We start from the raw sequence: 14,937 nt of genomic DNA, 5'->3' as shown, positions 1-14,937 counted from the left end.
CCAAGATGGAAAAGCCCAGATAAAATAAATCCTGACTTGCTAATAATTCATTTCAACATTCTCTTTAAAAGCTTTTCTTGAACTATTGTGCCGATTAAAGGACTCAACCACTTTTTCCAACACTGATACATTATCACAGAACGTTTTGGGTATTGTCACAGGATCACCCATCTCAGCAAGTTTACCTGCTAGAAATGGGATAGCTTTGTGCTTTAAAATAATTTCAACTGATTTCTCTATGGAGATTCTCAGTCATTCAGGTAATAGTTGTCCCAAACTTGTTTTTTTTCCCCAAAGGAAACTTGGATGAGAAGTCAAATGTCTTCAAGAAAAACAAAGTCCAGTTGCCTTTTGAAAAAAGCATCTTTGGTTCAACTGATTTAGTAAAGGCATTGTATTAATATATTATTATTATTATTATTATTATTATTATTATTATTATTATTATTATTATTATTATTATTATTATTATTATTATTAATAATAATAATAATAAGAAGAAGAAGAAGAAGAAGAAGTAGTTGGAAGGGACCTTGGAGGTCATCTAGTCCAAACCCCTGCTCAGGCAGGAAACCTTATACCATTTCAGGCAAATGGCTGTCCAGTCTCAATCACCACCTCTGGAGGCAGGTTGTTCCACTGGTTAATTGTTCTAACTGTCAGGAAGTTTCTCCTTAGTTCTAGGTTGCTTCTCTCCTTGACTAGTTTCCATCCGTTGCTTCTTGTCCTGCTTTCAGGTGCTTTGGAGAATAGCTTGACTCCCTCTTCTTTGTGGCAGCCCCCGAGATATTGGAACACTGCTATCATGTCCCCCCTCACCCTTCTCTTCATTAAACTACACATACCCAATTCCAGCAACCGTTCCCTATATGTTTTAGCCTCCAGTCCCCTAATCATCTTTGTTGCTCTTCTCTGTACTCTTTCTAGAGTCTCGACATCTTTTTTACATCGTGGTGACCAAAACTGGATGCAGTATTCCAGGTGTGGCCTTACCAAAGCATTGTAAAGTGGTATTAGTACTTCACTTGATCTTGATTCTATCCCTGTTAATGCAGCCTAGCACTGTGTTGGCTTTTTTGGCAGCTGCAGCACACTGCTGGCTCATATTGAAGTGATTGTCTACTAGGACTCCAAGATCCCTCTCACAGTTACTACTGTTGAGTAAGGTACCACCTATACTATACCTGTGCATTTGATTTTTCCTGCCTAAATGTAGAACCTTACTTTTTTCACCATTGAATTTCATTTTGTTAGATAGCGCCCAGTGTTCGAGTCTGTCCAGATCCTTCTGTATCTTAAGCCTATCTTCTGGAGTATTGGCTATTCCTGCCAGCTTGGTGTCGTCTGCAAATTTGATGAGTTCCCCATCTATCCCCTCATCCAAATCGTTAATGAAGATATTGAAGAGCACTGGGCCCAGAACAGAGCCCTGGGGCACCCCACTACACACTTCCTTCCATGTAGATGCGGTTCCATTGAGGACCACACGCTGAGTACGGCCTGTCAGCCAGCTACGAATCCATCTGGTGGTGATGCTATCTAACCCACATTTTTCTATCTTATCAAGTAGTAGGTTGTGATCTACTTTATCAAATGCCTTACTGAAGTCCAAGTAAATTATATCTACAGCATTCCTCTGGTCCACTAATTTTGTCACTTGGTCAAAGAATGTAATAAGATTTGTCTGGCATGATCTGTTTTTGACAAACCCATGTTGACTTTTAGTGATGACTTTGTTTGCATCAAGGTGTTCGCTGATTTGTTGTTTGATTATCTTTTCCAGAATCTTCCCAGGTATTGAGGTCAGTCTGATAGGTCTGTAGTTTCCTGGATCTATTTTTTTCCCTTTTTTGAAGATGGGAACTACATCAGCTCTCTTCCAGTCCTCTGGTAGTTCCCCAGTGCTCCAGGATCTATGTTTTTATATGATTTATATGAGAACCAATTTTATACCTTGCTTTGATCACAACAGAAATAGATTAGAATCATGTTGCTCAAATCTTCATTTTTGCTAGTCACTTGGAATCTGCCAAATGACTAGATGCACCATCACATAAATTAGCATTTGTGTATTTGTCTTGTTTTCTTAAATCGGTTGTGATCTAGCTACTCCCATATTCCTTGCACTTGCAAATTGACAGCTTGGCAAGGAAATAACTATTCTGGCTACTTAAATTATTCAGCTAATACTGTATTTTCCGGCGTATAAGACGACTTTTTAACCCATGAAAATCTTCTCAAAAGTCAGGGGTCGTCTTATACGCCGGGTGCTGAAACTTTAGGGACAGGGCTGGCTGGAAAACCTGGAGCGGATCTCCCATTTAGTCTGTGCAGGGAAAGCGGGACAAATTGGAGAAGAAGCTGCAGTCTGTGATTTTTTACAGGCTGGGGTCTGGACGTCTTTCCTTCTAAAGTTGAAGAGCAGCTGTAGTCTATCCCAACTTGAAAGGCAGGTGGGGAATGCCACAGCCAGAGCAGCTGCTTAGCTCTAAGGACGCATTTGACTCAGGAACTGGGCGGGCTGGCTGGAAAACCTGGAGCGGATCTCCCATTTGGTCTTTTTTTTTAAAATCCCATTTATATCCCGCCCTTCTCCGAAGACTCAGGGCGGCTTACAATTTAAAGCACAAATCAATGTGCTTAGCAGTAGCCTTCATTCTATGTATATGCCTGCTTATTAGGGCTTTCACACACCCCCACAAGCAGCATTATTACAAAGTCAGCTTACTGCTCCCAACAATCTGGGTCCTCATTTTACCTACCACAGAAGGATGGAAGGCTGAGTCAACCTTGAGCCTGGTTGGATGCGAACCTGCACTAATTGCAGGCAGCTGGTGTTACTTAAGGCTCTGCACAGGGAAAGCTTTAGAGTTAATTAGGAAAAGTGAAAAAGTGAATTAAGAAAATAGGGAACGGTTGCTGGAATTGGGTATGTGTAGTTTAACGAAGAGAAGGGTGAGGGGTGACATGATAGCAGTGATCCAATATCTCAGGGGCTGCCACAAAGAAGAGGGAGCCAAGCTATTCTCCAAAGCACCTGAAAGCAGGACAAGAAGAAATGGATGGAAACTAGTCAAGGAGAGAAGCAACCTGGAACTAAGGAGAAACTTCCTAACTGTTAGAACAATTAACCAGTGGAACAACCTGCCTCCAGAAGTGGTGAATGCTCCAACACTGGAAGTTTTTAAGAAGAGACTGGACAGCCATTTGTCTGAAATGGTATAGGGTTTCCTGCCTTAGCAGGGGGTTGGACTAGATGACCTCCAAGGTCCCTTCCAACTTATTATTATTATTATTATTATTATTATTATTATTATTATTATTATTATTATTATTATTAAAGTTTAAACCACTTGCACTGTTTTATATTTACATGTTTGATGACAAACAGCCTTGTTTATAAGTGACAGTTTTCCTACTAAGTACCTGCATGTCATAAGCATTTGAATTAAAATTACCATATTAAAATCAATTCTGATGTTTTTTAATTTTTATTTGGTGTGCGTTGGAAGAGGGGTAGTGTTATACGGCGAGTATAGCCCAAACCCTATAATTTAACAGGAAATGTAGGGGGTCGTCTTATACTCCCAGTTGTCTTATACGCCGGAAAATACAGTACTTCCTAAACTGTTTCTATGAAAAAAGAAGTTTTTCCTCAATAAATATTTTGAATGCAGCCTTCATTTTAACTGCATTTCTGCATTCCATGTCTGTGTTAGTGGTCTGTCACTGAGCAGCAGTTTTCACACAAGCCTTTTTTAAAAATGCAGAAGACAATCAAACTTTCCACCCACATCCCAACATTAGTCACCAGAGTTAAAAACGTAATGTGATAAAGACATGAAACCAATCCTCCCACGTTCATCTGAACTTACAGTAGTGGCCAAAATTGTGGAAACCTTTTGGGAAAAGTGTATTCTTGAGGTTTGATGGCTAATAACACCACTTTTTTTTGGAGTAGTACCATAAAATTATATAGCAATGGAAAGATAATTTAATCAAGAATGTAATGCAACAAAGTTTGTTCAATTCTCTGTACTGTATTCTATGAAAAGTTATAGCCAAATAACCAGGAAAAGGAAGCACAACTTGCTTAAGTTGGTATCAGGTAGCTTTCCTTCATCTGATTGTAGCCAATCAGCATGAGTGTTTAGAAAGACAATCAGGTGTCATCTTGTTTTGGTGCAAAGAGTTGACTGGCTGCCCAGAAATTTATGTAAAATAGTATTATTAAGTGAACAAGGCTACAGTTATAAAGAAATTAGAAGAAAAATTGGTGGAAACTTAACCAAAGGTGGCATTTCTACTGTACACTTTTCCCAAAAGGTTTCCACAATTTTGGCCACTATTGTAGAATTCAAGTGCCAAGTGCCAAGAAGAAACATACCTTTGTTTGCTCCAAGGCTTTTTCAACCTGAGTCAAGTCATTCACTGAATTCATGATGGAGTGCACTTTGCTTTCCAATTCATTCAACTCATCTTTAATTTTTTTCAAAGAATCCAGATAAGCCTTAGGGGGCTGACTTTCAAGTTCTGCATTTAAAGTAAGCATTTAAATTCAAGTTAACAACTTGCTTATAAAATCTGAACCAATTATATCAATGCAATATAAACGCAATATAGTCCTATAGAAATGTTGGTCCATAGTACATACAGAGCTTTTCAATTATTGATAATTACTAGGTGAAAACATTTTTTTTTAAAAAAGGGTCTTGTGATGAATGTATATAAACTGCTTCCTAAAACTCTTGCAAAGCCAGTGGAAGAACAGGACTCTGGTAACTGTTTGTTTACACTTATCATCTGCAGCCAACATTCCCCTCCCAACAAGAGCCAAGAGGAGCTCTGATCTGGAAGTAATCAGGTAGGAGAAAGCTGGTGCACAATGTAATATTGATTTTTCTTTATAATTCAAAACACAGGGTAGTTATATGACAGCCGGAATCACACTAGGGTTGGAATCTATCAACACAAAAGCTGCGTTAGAAGCCAAGGATTTTTGTCTGTGGACATAAATCTGACCAACTGAATCATTTATTCAAAAAATCCTCACCTGCACTGTGAATCCCTGCAGAAAAGTGTACACTAGATCTAAATTTTAAAGACCAATTACTTGGGACGGCTGATGTCAAATAATGATTGCAAGCATCTTGCCAATGGGTCTCTTCTATGCCTTTTCACAGCCTGAAATAGCTGTTCTATGCTGTGCTGGTGCTCTGTTTAATTCAGTTCTGAATATGTGCTAATATTGATAGGAATTGATTACGATCCAGAATGGCTTACACAACTGATTACTCCTTATTTCCTGGTGCTTTTTCGCAGCTAGCATTGAAAGAAACATCTGTAGTATTGGTTGTTTACATAAATGTTAATCAAGTCTCACAGCTATGTCTGCTTGATATGTTTGCTTTATCGATTGCAACTGAGCAAATTAGTGGCTGTATCCTGAGTAATGAATTCAGGTTCAAACTTTTCATACTTTTTTTCCTCTTCACTTTTCCTTTAGAATTGTTGGGGGGAAAAAGATGCTTCAATTATTTATCTACGCATGTCACAATTTGTACAGGGGAGTTATAAGACGTTTCCATGTAGTTTCTGACTGATTATATGGAAATTTGAAGTATTAGAATTATTAACTTCTAATAATAATGTCTACCTTCTGCTACTTCTAAAAATCAATATCCAATTAGCAATTCAAATGCAACTGCTGCATTATTCTTTTTATTTTCTTTTTGTAAAAATTATCTCAATCCAGGGTTTTATTTTCCTAGAAGAATACATAGGAAATTGAACCCACTGAGGATTATCAGTTCCATTTTTATGTATTTGATATAAAACATTTAAAATATATTTTGAAGGTGAATTGATTTGCTTTTGTTGTTCTACAAACCTTAAACATGTTCATTCATCTAATATAATAACTTAATTAGGGGTGTATGTATTAGAGCTAGTTTGGTATAGTGACTAAGGTTAATATTAGCAACCTATAGTAAGGACAAAAAGGCAGCAAATCCACAAATTAAAATCAATACAATGGGCAGAATCAATGTTCTCTTCCAAAGCAGAAGACGATTCTGTGAGTGTAAACCTCTTTTCACAGGAAAAAAAAGGCAACTGAATCTAACTGACTATTAAAAAAATCTATAGGGAATTGCAAGTATACTTAAGCTGCATGAAAGAAAAACCTGCCTCAACCTAAGGCAAAACTGAGCAGAAATAACTTCAAGCATGTTGACATTTGGGTTTTGCTAGAATGTTTTATTGACACTGACATTTTCTGTGTTTATTGCTGAATTTAAGTAATACATTTTATATGTGTGATTTTGTTTAGCTGCCCAAGGCAGACATTTAGTCTGGCAGGGTATACATTAAACCATCATAACAAATGATGCTACTTAAGACTTTCTATTCAAGGTCAACAAAAGTGAAGAGAGTTCTTGTGTTTTAGACATGCTGGATGCCTTGACAGATTGAACTCTGACAGTCTGACATAAGGGAAAGTGCTTAATAGAACACAGAACACAAAAGTAAACCTTGCCACTTTAGAATGTCATCTTTACTCCCATTCTACGTCCTTCAAGCACACCAAAGGGGTGATCTGACCTTGGAATCAATACAACCAAAAGAAAAAAGAGAATTACATAGATAATGACAAGTACATGTTTTGACATCACCTAAGAAATTCCATACTCTTTCTTTTCACCAGCTTTTGGAATGATTTACTTAATAAATCCGTTCATTCCAGAAAAGCCCCAGTCTAGATGATGCTGGGAGAAGGGTGGCGAAGAGGACATTTCTGACATTACAAAAAGAAGGCCAAACTATTTATTCCCTTTCACGATTATGCTTGTGGTTATTTATATTGCGTCTGCCAAAATCTAGGATGAAAGCAGCCCCCGTTGTGAGGTTTTTGCTCCTAGCAAAAGCGGAAACTTAAAAGACGATACGAAGGAGAGGAAGGGGAGATTTTATAGAAATCAAAGCACACCTCTCTTCAGCTTCTGCAGAAGAAGTTCTAGTTCCTGCTGGGCAGAACTGAAGCGGCTGTTCAAAGAGCAAAAGCTGTCTTCAATGAAGTCGGGAGCAGCAGGATGAGATGTCAGCTCCTTGCACTTGATCTTCAGATGTTCCATTTGAGGAGTTAGACTTAAGAGGTTTTTGAGTTCCCTCTGAGAAAGACAGAGTGCCAACACTGGTTATTTTTAACGTAACGTTTTTAATGACTCCAAGAACCTCATTTATCTGGCAGTTTAAAAATATGATTATAATTACAATATACAATAATAAAACAGCAACAACTGTTTAGGTAAAAACAGCAGTCATCATCACCATCACCATCATTGTCATGACATAATAATAATAATAATAATAATAATAATAATAATAATAATAATAATAATAATAATAATAATAATAATAAAAGACCACAGCAAAACAACATTCATTAAGTCCCTATATAGATCCCTATAATGACTAGAGCAATACTATTGTCCATCTAAGTGCTAGGAAGACCATAATATAAATTCCAGATGAACCTCTCTAAGGAGAACATTCCACAGATGAAATACCACAATGGAAAAAGCTTTTCATCTTAGAGCCATCTTGCCCCACCTGGTTGTATAGACCTTTTCAAGATCATGTTCAAGCCCAGGCACATAAATATGAGACAACGACTGTACTCTAGCACAGAGGTCCCCAACCTTTTGGGCACCAGGGACCAGTTACATGGAGAAAGGTTTTTCTGCGGACCGGAGGGGGCGTGGTTTTGTGTGCTGCCTGCATCCCGTGGATGGAGCTTTGCTTGTTTGTCCGGACTGGTTGCTGGCATGCCACGGCCCAGTACCAGTCCACAGACCAGGGGTTGGGGACCCCTGCTCTAGCAGTATAGATCAAACATAAAGAATTGCATTTTGTGTACCAAGGTTGTCAAGCTTACCTGGCACAACTCCTGTAGCACTGCTAATGGTTGATGCTCATCTACTGCAGAATTGTCTTGCAGCCATCCTTCTTTTTCGCTCACAGACTTAGTAAGCTTATCCAACTCACTAAAGTAAATATTGATTTCATCCTGATATTGCACTTTTCTTGCTACTTCTTCCAAATAGCAAGTAGCCCCTTTCCATTCTTCCAAGAGCTTTTTAAGGGCGTTACCTGTTTCTTCAGTAGGAAGCCCTTCTGAACAAAGAAAAGGAATCAATTGTACAAGTTGCAATGCATGCAAGATTTTATTTCAGCTATATTCCACATATAGATGTTAAATCAGGATTATGAGCCATATTTTGTGATGGATTGGTTCACTTATCATTCTAAGACACAATGGGCTAGTTCAGGGGTAGGCAACCTTGGCTCTTTTATGACTCATGGACTTCAACTACCGTATTTTCCGGCGTATAAGACGACTTTTGAACCCCTGAAAATCTTCTCAAAAGTTGGGGGGTCGTCTTATACGCCGGGTCGTCTTATACGCCGGGAAAAAAACATAAATCAGTCGAGCGTCCCCGTTCTTGCAAAGCAACTTCAAGCCTCCTTAGTCCAGTCCCCCCTCCATCGTGACTCTCCCTTCCCATCCCCAAGAGCCTCTAAGCCCCTTCCCCTCCCCCTTGCAAACGCCAGACCCCGGGAGCGGCAGGAAGCCCCTCCCCCTCACCCAAGCAGCATCTGAGCATAAGCAGAGCGCGCCCTGCTACCCGCTATCTCTCCCGGCAGACGCCTGCATCCGGCCTCGCAACCAGCCGCAGAAGCCCGCGCCCGGCTTTCCTTCCCCCCACCCGCACCCGGCTACCTGTTCCTGGGCCCCGGCCCTAGCCGCGGGCCAGCTCGCCAGCGACCAGGCCAACGGACTGGCCACCGCTAGAGGCGGGCGGGAAGAGCTTCGTATATAAAACGCCTCGAGAAGGGGACGAGCCAATCAAACGCATTGGTATTTCGGAGGAGGCGTGGCCGCGGATCAAGGAGCGCTGCCGGGTTTGGGGGGTTGAGAACATAGTGGCACCCGCCCTTGTGGAGAGCGGGCTTCAGCGGACGGGGTCAGGGGGGATCTCGGGGGAGCCGGCCGAGGGTCGCTATTTCCGCGTGTCGGGGCCCACCGCCTCTGGCTGCCTTCCCGCTCCCTTCGTGACGGCTTTGGGAGACGCTCCCCGGCGGATCGGGGAGGGAGCGCCCGCCCGCCGCCAGGCTGTTCCAAGTTTGGGGAACTTCCGGGGACTTCCAGCGGGCCGGGGAAGAGCGTGTCTGCCAGCCCGTTCCAGGGACTTCCGGCGGGCCTGGCGCCCCTCTCGCCCGCAGACCACGCAGCGGCCCTCGCCAACCGGCCTCGGCATGGCCGCCCCAAGCCCGCCTCTCCAGCGCGTCTTCCGAGCCCAGCTGGCTGACTGCCTCCTGGGCGGGGCTTGGCTCCAGACACGCGGCTGCTCCGTCTGCAAATGTGCTCTCAAATGGGTGGGTGGAAGGAAAAGCCCCTTTGGGCTTCAAAAGGGAGGCTTTGCACCATCTGCATCAGACGGGGCTGAATCGGGCTTGTGTCGGACACTTGGCAACTGGCATGTAAGTATTTTCCGGCGTATAAGACGAAAAACCTTGAAAATCTTCTTAAAAGTCGGGGGTCGTCTTATACGCCGGGTCGTCTTATACGCCGGAAAATACGGTACCAGAATTCCTGAGCCAGCTTCTGGGAGTTGAAGTCCACGAGTCATAAAAGAGCCAAGGTTGCCTACCCCTGGGCTAGTTCATAACAAACAAACCACATTATGGCTGAGCATCATGCAAGGGACACATTAAACAATATATATTTTATAAAGTATTTTTATATTTTGCAACTATCATTTGACACATGGCTTCATTTAACTAAACTCTCACTTTTTAATGAAAGGGACAAAAGCAGACAAAAACAGTCATAAATATACCTTTGCATTAAGAAATTACAAAGTCACAAATCTTTCCCTTATTAGGCATCTATTCTCTGCACTAATCTGTGTTCAGATGTTTTTGTTTTATCTTCTAACTGGTTTAATTAAAAACTATACAGAATAGCAATAGCACTTAGATTTATATACCACTTTATAATGCTTTACAGCCCTCTCTAAGTTGTTTACAGAGTTAGCACATTGCCCGCAACCATCTGAGTCCTCATTTAACCAACATCAGAAGGATGGAAGGCTAAATCAACCAGTCAGGATCGAACTCCTAGCAGTGGGAATGCAGAGTTAGCCTGCAATACTTCATTCTAACCACTGCGCCACCACGGCTCTTACGTATTAATAAAAGTTGTGTGGCTGCCTATATTTTGCTTGGCCATGACCATCAAAATATTCCAGCTCCATTTAAAAACTAAATCCTGTTTGCTCCTGTCACAGCATAGCTTCATTTGTGTCAATTACTTCACCCTGCTGTAGGGCTGGTTCCTTTCTATTTTATATACATACTGTCCTCAACAGCTTGAAAGAAGAGCACAGCTTGAGAATGAGGAACCTTAACTGAATTCCAGATGTTACTAAACTAAAACTCTCAAAGTTAAAGATACAAAACTTTAACAAATTTACACTCATTAAGTCCTGCCTTCTCAAAATTGACAGGACGATTTTCATTTCTGTCAATTAAAACAGAATACAGGCTTTCATGTCTATTGTCAGTCCGATGATGATGAACTTTTGGATTAGTAAGCTATGATCTAATTATATGGTATCCTGACATTTTGCCAGCAATTGTGCCTGGCAACTTCAGAAGTGAAAGTGGTCTGCTCTGTAGCACACTTCTTGGCAAATCCAGTTAGAGATTAATTTTGTAACAAAACAAGAGCTCGGTCCTTTCCTGCTTGGTTTACCACAAAGCAGATCACTTTCGCCTCTGAAAAAACCACATCGGGACACCAGATAATTAGAACATAGCCTATAGCTGTGGAATCTCATCACCATTAAATTATAACTAGCATTGTTACAAATTTCTATCAACATACATGACAAACTTTTTTAAAATTCCAAATATTAACAAGAGAAAATAATTGAAAAGATATCTGCTTCTCCCTTCCATTATATTGCAATATTACCTTTTCCCATTTGGTCCAGCAGATGTTCTCCAGCCTGATTCAATTCATTCAACATTTTCTCTTTTTCCACTCTTTCCTTTTTCATTGCCTGTCAATCAAAGCCATAAAACTTAAAAGTGAAAACCTAACATTTAAAAATTCCACTGAACAAAGTTGAGCCTTCTTCCACCTCTGCAATTAGCAACTAGCAATTCTAACTATTCAGTAGAATTACAGCACCAAATAATTAGACGAGGATGCACTTACTGAATATCAAAATGCTTTACACCTAGGTCATATTTTCATGAAATCATCATACATCACAAGACACAAAATAATTAAGTCTTCAAACGCTGTAACTTCTCCAGATATTACATCTTTTGGAACACCTTATCTCAATCTGAAACTCCACTGTCAGCCAATTAGCACTTATTAAATAATCTTTACTTAAAAGTAAACATTGTGTCGCCAGATTAGTCATTGATCTTTCCATCTCTCTAACGATACTGTGACATACAAATCAAATCAGGGTGACAGGAAACTTAAATGAGCCTCTGTAAAATAATGTGTCAGGATCCTTGTAAGCAGGCTATTCTGGTCCATGGAAAAGAATCCATTAAACTTAACAAGTGTCAAATGGTCTGAAAGTACCCTCTGAACACAGGTAGTCCTCGGCTTACGACCATAATTGAGCCCAGAATTTATGCTGCTAAGTGAGAAATTTGTAAAGTGAGTTTTGCCCCATTTTACAACCTTTCTTGCCACACTTGTTCAGTGTATCACTGCTTTTGTTAAATTTAGTAACACAATTGTTAAGTGAATCTGGCTTCCGCATTGACTTTGTTTCTCAGGTGGTCGCAAAGGGGGATCACATGACCCTTGGGACACTGCAACCGTCATAAATGTGAGGCAGTTGCCAAGCATCTGAATTTTGATCACGTGACCAGGGGGAATGCTGCAACGGTCAGTAAGTGTGAAGAATAATCACAAGTCACTTTTTTCAGTGCCGTTGTAACTAAATGAAGTGTTGTAACTTGAGGACCACCTGTATAAATAATTATTACAGCAGCAAGTAACTTGGTTCTTTTAATGGCCACATTCCAGATTGCAATTTTTCACAAAGTGTAACTACTATAAACAAAATTAAAGATTTTTCAGAAAATGGTTCAAGTGATGTTTCACAATTTGCATTTAGGATTAAAAACAAAGACAAAGCCGCTGCCCCCCATCCCCTCCCAATTATGGGTCATAAACAACTCTAGGCTATCTGACAATATTTCACATAGCATGTATTTACAGGGATCTCTGTGGTGATATTCTTAATTAAGCAATTTAAAATTAGCTTAAAACAGTTATTGTCAACATTTCAATTTTTTATGTTTTTCTCTCCACAGGGTGGACCGGAGGGTTATTAGATGTCTCTATGAGCTGTAATCATGATTTCACTTCATTCTCTGTTTTATTGAGAGAATTTATGCAAGGTCCATATTTAAGAATAAGATTTTCTCTAAAAATGTTCTTCCTTCTCCAAAGTGAAAAGGGAATTTAATATAAGGGAGGAAAGTGGAAAGTAGCCAGAAATGCCTATTAAACCCCTGAGCATTGCCTGTCATTAGTAAAAGGGCATTACTTGTAGCCAGTGGAGAATAATTATGTTAGTCAAAAAGATATTTATAAATAGAACTCAATTTAAACTTTCCTATCCAAGTCTACTTCCAGCTGTTATCAAGACAATGTATTCACTGAAAATGCCTTCCCATTTTTCTCTTTACCTTCAGTTTTTCTTTCATGCCTGAAGTCTCTCTCATCTTCTTGTACTCTTTGATCTCCATGGCCTGAATGGCAGCTTTTGATTTTAAAATCCCGTTCAACAACTCCACAATTTCAACATCAAACCTAGTGTAAAAAAACAGAACAATGTTTGGAGTAATTTCTCCTCCTATTCAAAACTCAAAGATATTAAAACATTTTAATCATCTTTCCCCTCTGCAACCTTCCAGTTAAACCATTATCTTTTGTCTAAAATGTATTCTTCCATTTACTGAAGGACACAGGCTCACTAATACACAATGCTCCATAGTAACCTATCTCAGAAGCTTCAAGAAACCTTAGTGAAGTCTGGGAGGGGAAAATATTTTGCCTTGAAGAAAATAGTTAGACTCTCACTATAATCTCCATTCTTCTATTCCTCACCCTAAAAGTAGTATCCTCAACTTGCTGCCTTCTTCAAATATACATGCCTGAGATTTCCATAATTTCCAAACATTATAATGGGAGGAAACTACATATTCAAACCCTACTCAAACAACCAAGAAAATGTAAGTGCAGAAATTATTGCAAGTTTATTTCCTGAAAAATGGCAGCAAAAAGATTCTTACAGGTATTGTACCAGCCTTCATCCCCATGACCAAAGAAGGTGGCTGTAGTTTGAAACTGGGGAGACTTACACCCAGAGAAGCAATGAGGTAAACAACATCCATTAAAGGCTTAAAACAGCTTGTCCAGTCCTCCTTCCCCACTGTTAATTCTAAAGCAACTAACTGCTTTCATCTGTAACCAACACATGCATCTGGAAAATAACCTGAGCTAAATCTTGGTTTTCTTAACACCAATTAGTTGAATTAACTCAAGATAACTCACCACACTAAAACACAAGCCTAGTTAACACACACACAAAGAGCGGCTTCATATAACACACTAAACAAAAAGAAGTGTATCCCACCCAGTGTGTGAACTCAATGAAGAAAAAAATGGAACCGCCTATAAGAGAAAGCAAGCACAGAAAATACTTTTTGTTTATAATGTTATCCTGTTTAGTGAGAAAGGAATGATGTTCCTAGATCGAGAAGTCATCTTACTTTTTTCTCATTTCAGTATCTAGGCCAGTTTGCTGCCTCCTTGGTAGAGGTGGAGGAGACTGTTCCATTTGGACATCCTGCACTGTTTTTTGTTTTTCGACCAGGATTGTTTCAGTGAGAATATTCTGAGAAATCTGGGGCATTCCAACTTTTACAACCGCCTCAGTAACCTAGAGGAACAATGGAGACAGGGGTCAATCCTGATCAAATGAAGCTGAAAAAAAATTCAAAGAACGAATGACAACTTTAAATTGTTTAAATCACAAATGCAATTAATGGAAACCAAACATTCATATCCAAATGGAGCCCATTCGAAACACAAAGAGAAGGTGGCATTTGGATGGTACCTGATTAGAGTGATCTTCAAGTTTCTGAACTAAGTTGTCCCATCTCTGCGCTAGTTCTTCAAGATTACTGTCAATTTTTTTTAATGCCTTCTTGTTGTTTAGGAGCTGTGCCAAATCCTGGGTCATCTCATTCAACTGCTCTAACATCTGGCGCTTCTTTCCCATGTCTTCTTTCAGACTCTGACAGTGAAACAACAACAGCCATGTCATTTTCGAGAAATGCCTTTTGCTCAGATTTCCCACAGGAACAGTTAACTTTCTTAGAATATATGGAAATAAATTTATAACATTTGTACAGTTGTAAATTCCAACAGAATAGGAATTATGGACCGAGAAAGATGAGTTTCTAGAACATTCATAACCATTCCATTGGAGACTATTTATTTTGAATATTTGCTAGAACAGCCTGTTTTCCAATAGGCTGTACCACCTAATTCACCAACAACATGCTGAAAATATGGGAACTGAAGTCCAATACAGGTAATCCTCACTTTTCGACTGCAATGGGGAATGGCGACTCCATTGCTAAGCAATGCAATTGAAAAAAGTGAAACGTCATGGGACCATGATCAAATTTCAATGTCAGTTCTGGTTGTGATCATTGGGCAAATCACCCACAATTCCTAAGTATGACGTCACATGTCCATGACTTGTGATGTCCTGCCAGCTTCCCCAATGACTTTACTTGTCGGAAGCAGGGTGTGAAGGTTGC

General features: G+C 39.9%; 1 protein-coding gene across 5 annotated transcripts in view; it reads right to left on the bottom strand.

The window, feature by feature from the left end:
* The window catches only part of UTRN (utrophin), a gene marked incomplete at its 3' end in the record, with an annotated part of 377,026 nt that overhangs the window by 277,553 nt on the left and 84,536 nt on the right, over positions 1 to 14,937 (bottom strand). For 4 of the 5 annotated variants that reach the window (XM_081313934.1, XM_081313935.1, XM_081313938.1 and 1 more), the window contains 7 exons: positions 14,226 to 14,405; positions 13,879 to 14,048; positions 12,793 to 12,916; positions 11,042 to 11,129; positions 7,937 to 8,175; positions 6,989 to 7,169; positions 4,388 to 4,533 (listed from right to left, as the gene is read on the bottom strand). In XM_081313934.1, the coding sequence (XP_081170060.1) occupies positions 4,388 to 4,533; positions 6,989 to 7,169; positions 7,937 to 8,175; positions 11,042 to 11,129; positions 12,793 to 12,916; positions 13,879 to 14,048; positions 14,226 to 14,405 (1,128 nt within the window). The remainder of the gene's footprint in view (positions 1 to 4,387; positions 4,534 to 6,988; positions 7,170 to 7,936; positions 8,176 to 11,041; positions 11,130 to 12,792; positions 12,917 to 13,878; positions 14,049 to 14,225; positions 14,406 to 14,937) is intronic. The other variant, XM_081313936.1, reaches the window with a different exon arrangement.

This window comes from Vipera berus, assembly GCF_964194415.1.
Source record: "Vipera berus genome assembly, chromosome: 1".
In the NCBI taxonomy this organism is placed as follows: Eukaryota; Metazoa; Chordata; class Lepidosauria; order Squamata; family Viperidae; genus Vipera; species Vipera berus.
Note: the sequence above shows the minus strand (reverse complement) of the source record. Positions and strands in the feature narration are given on the sequence as shown.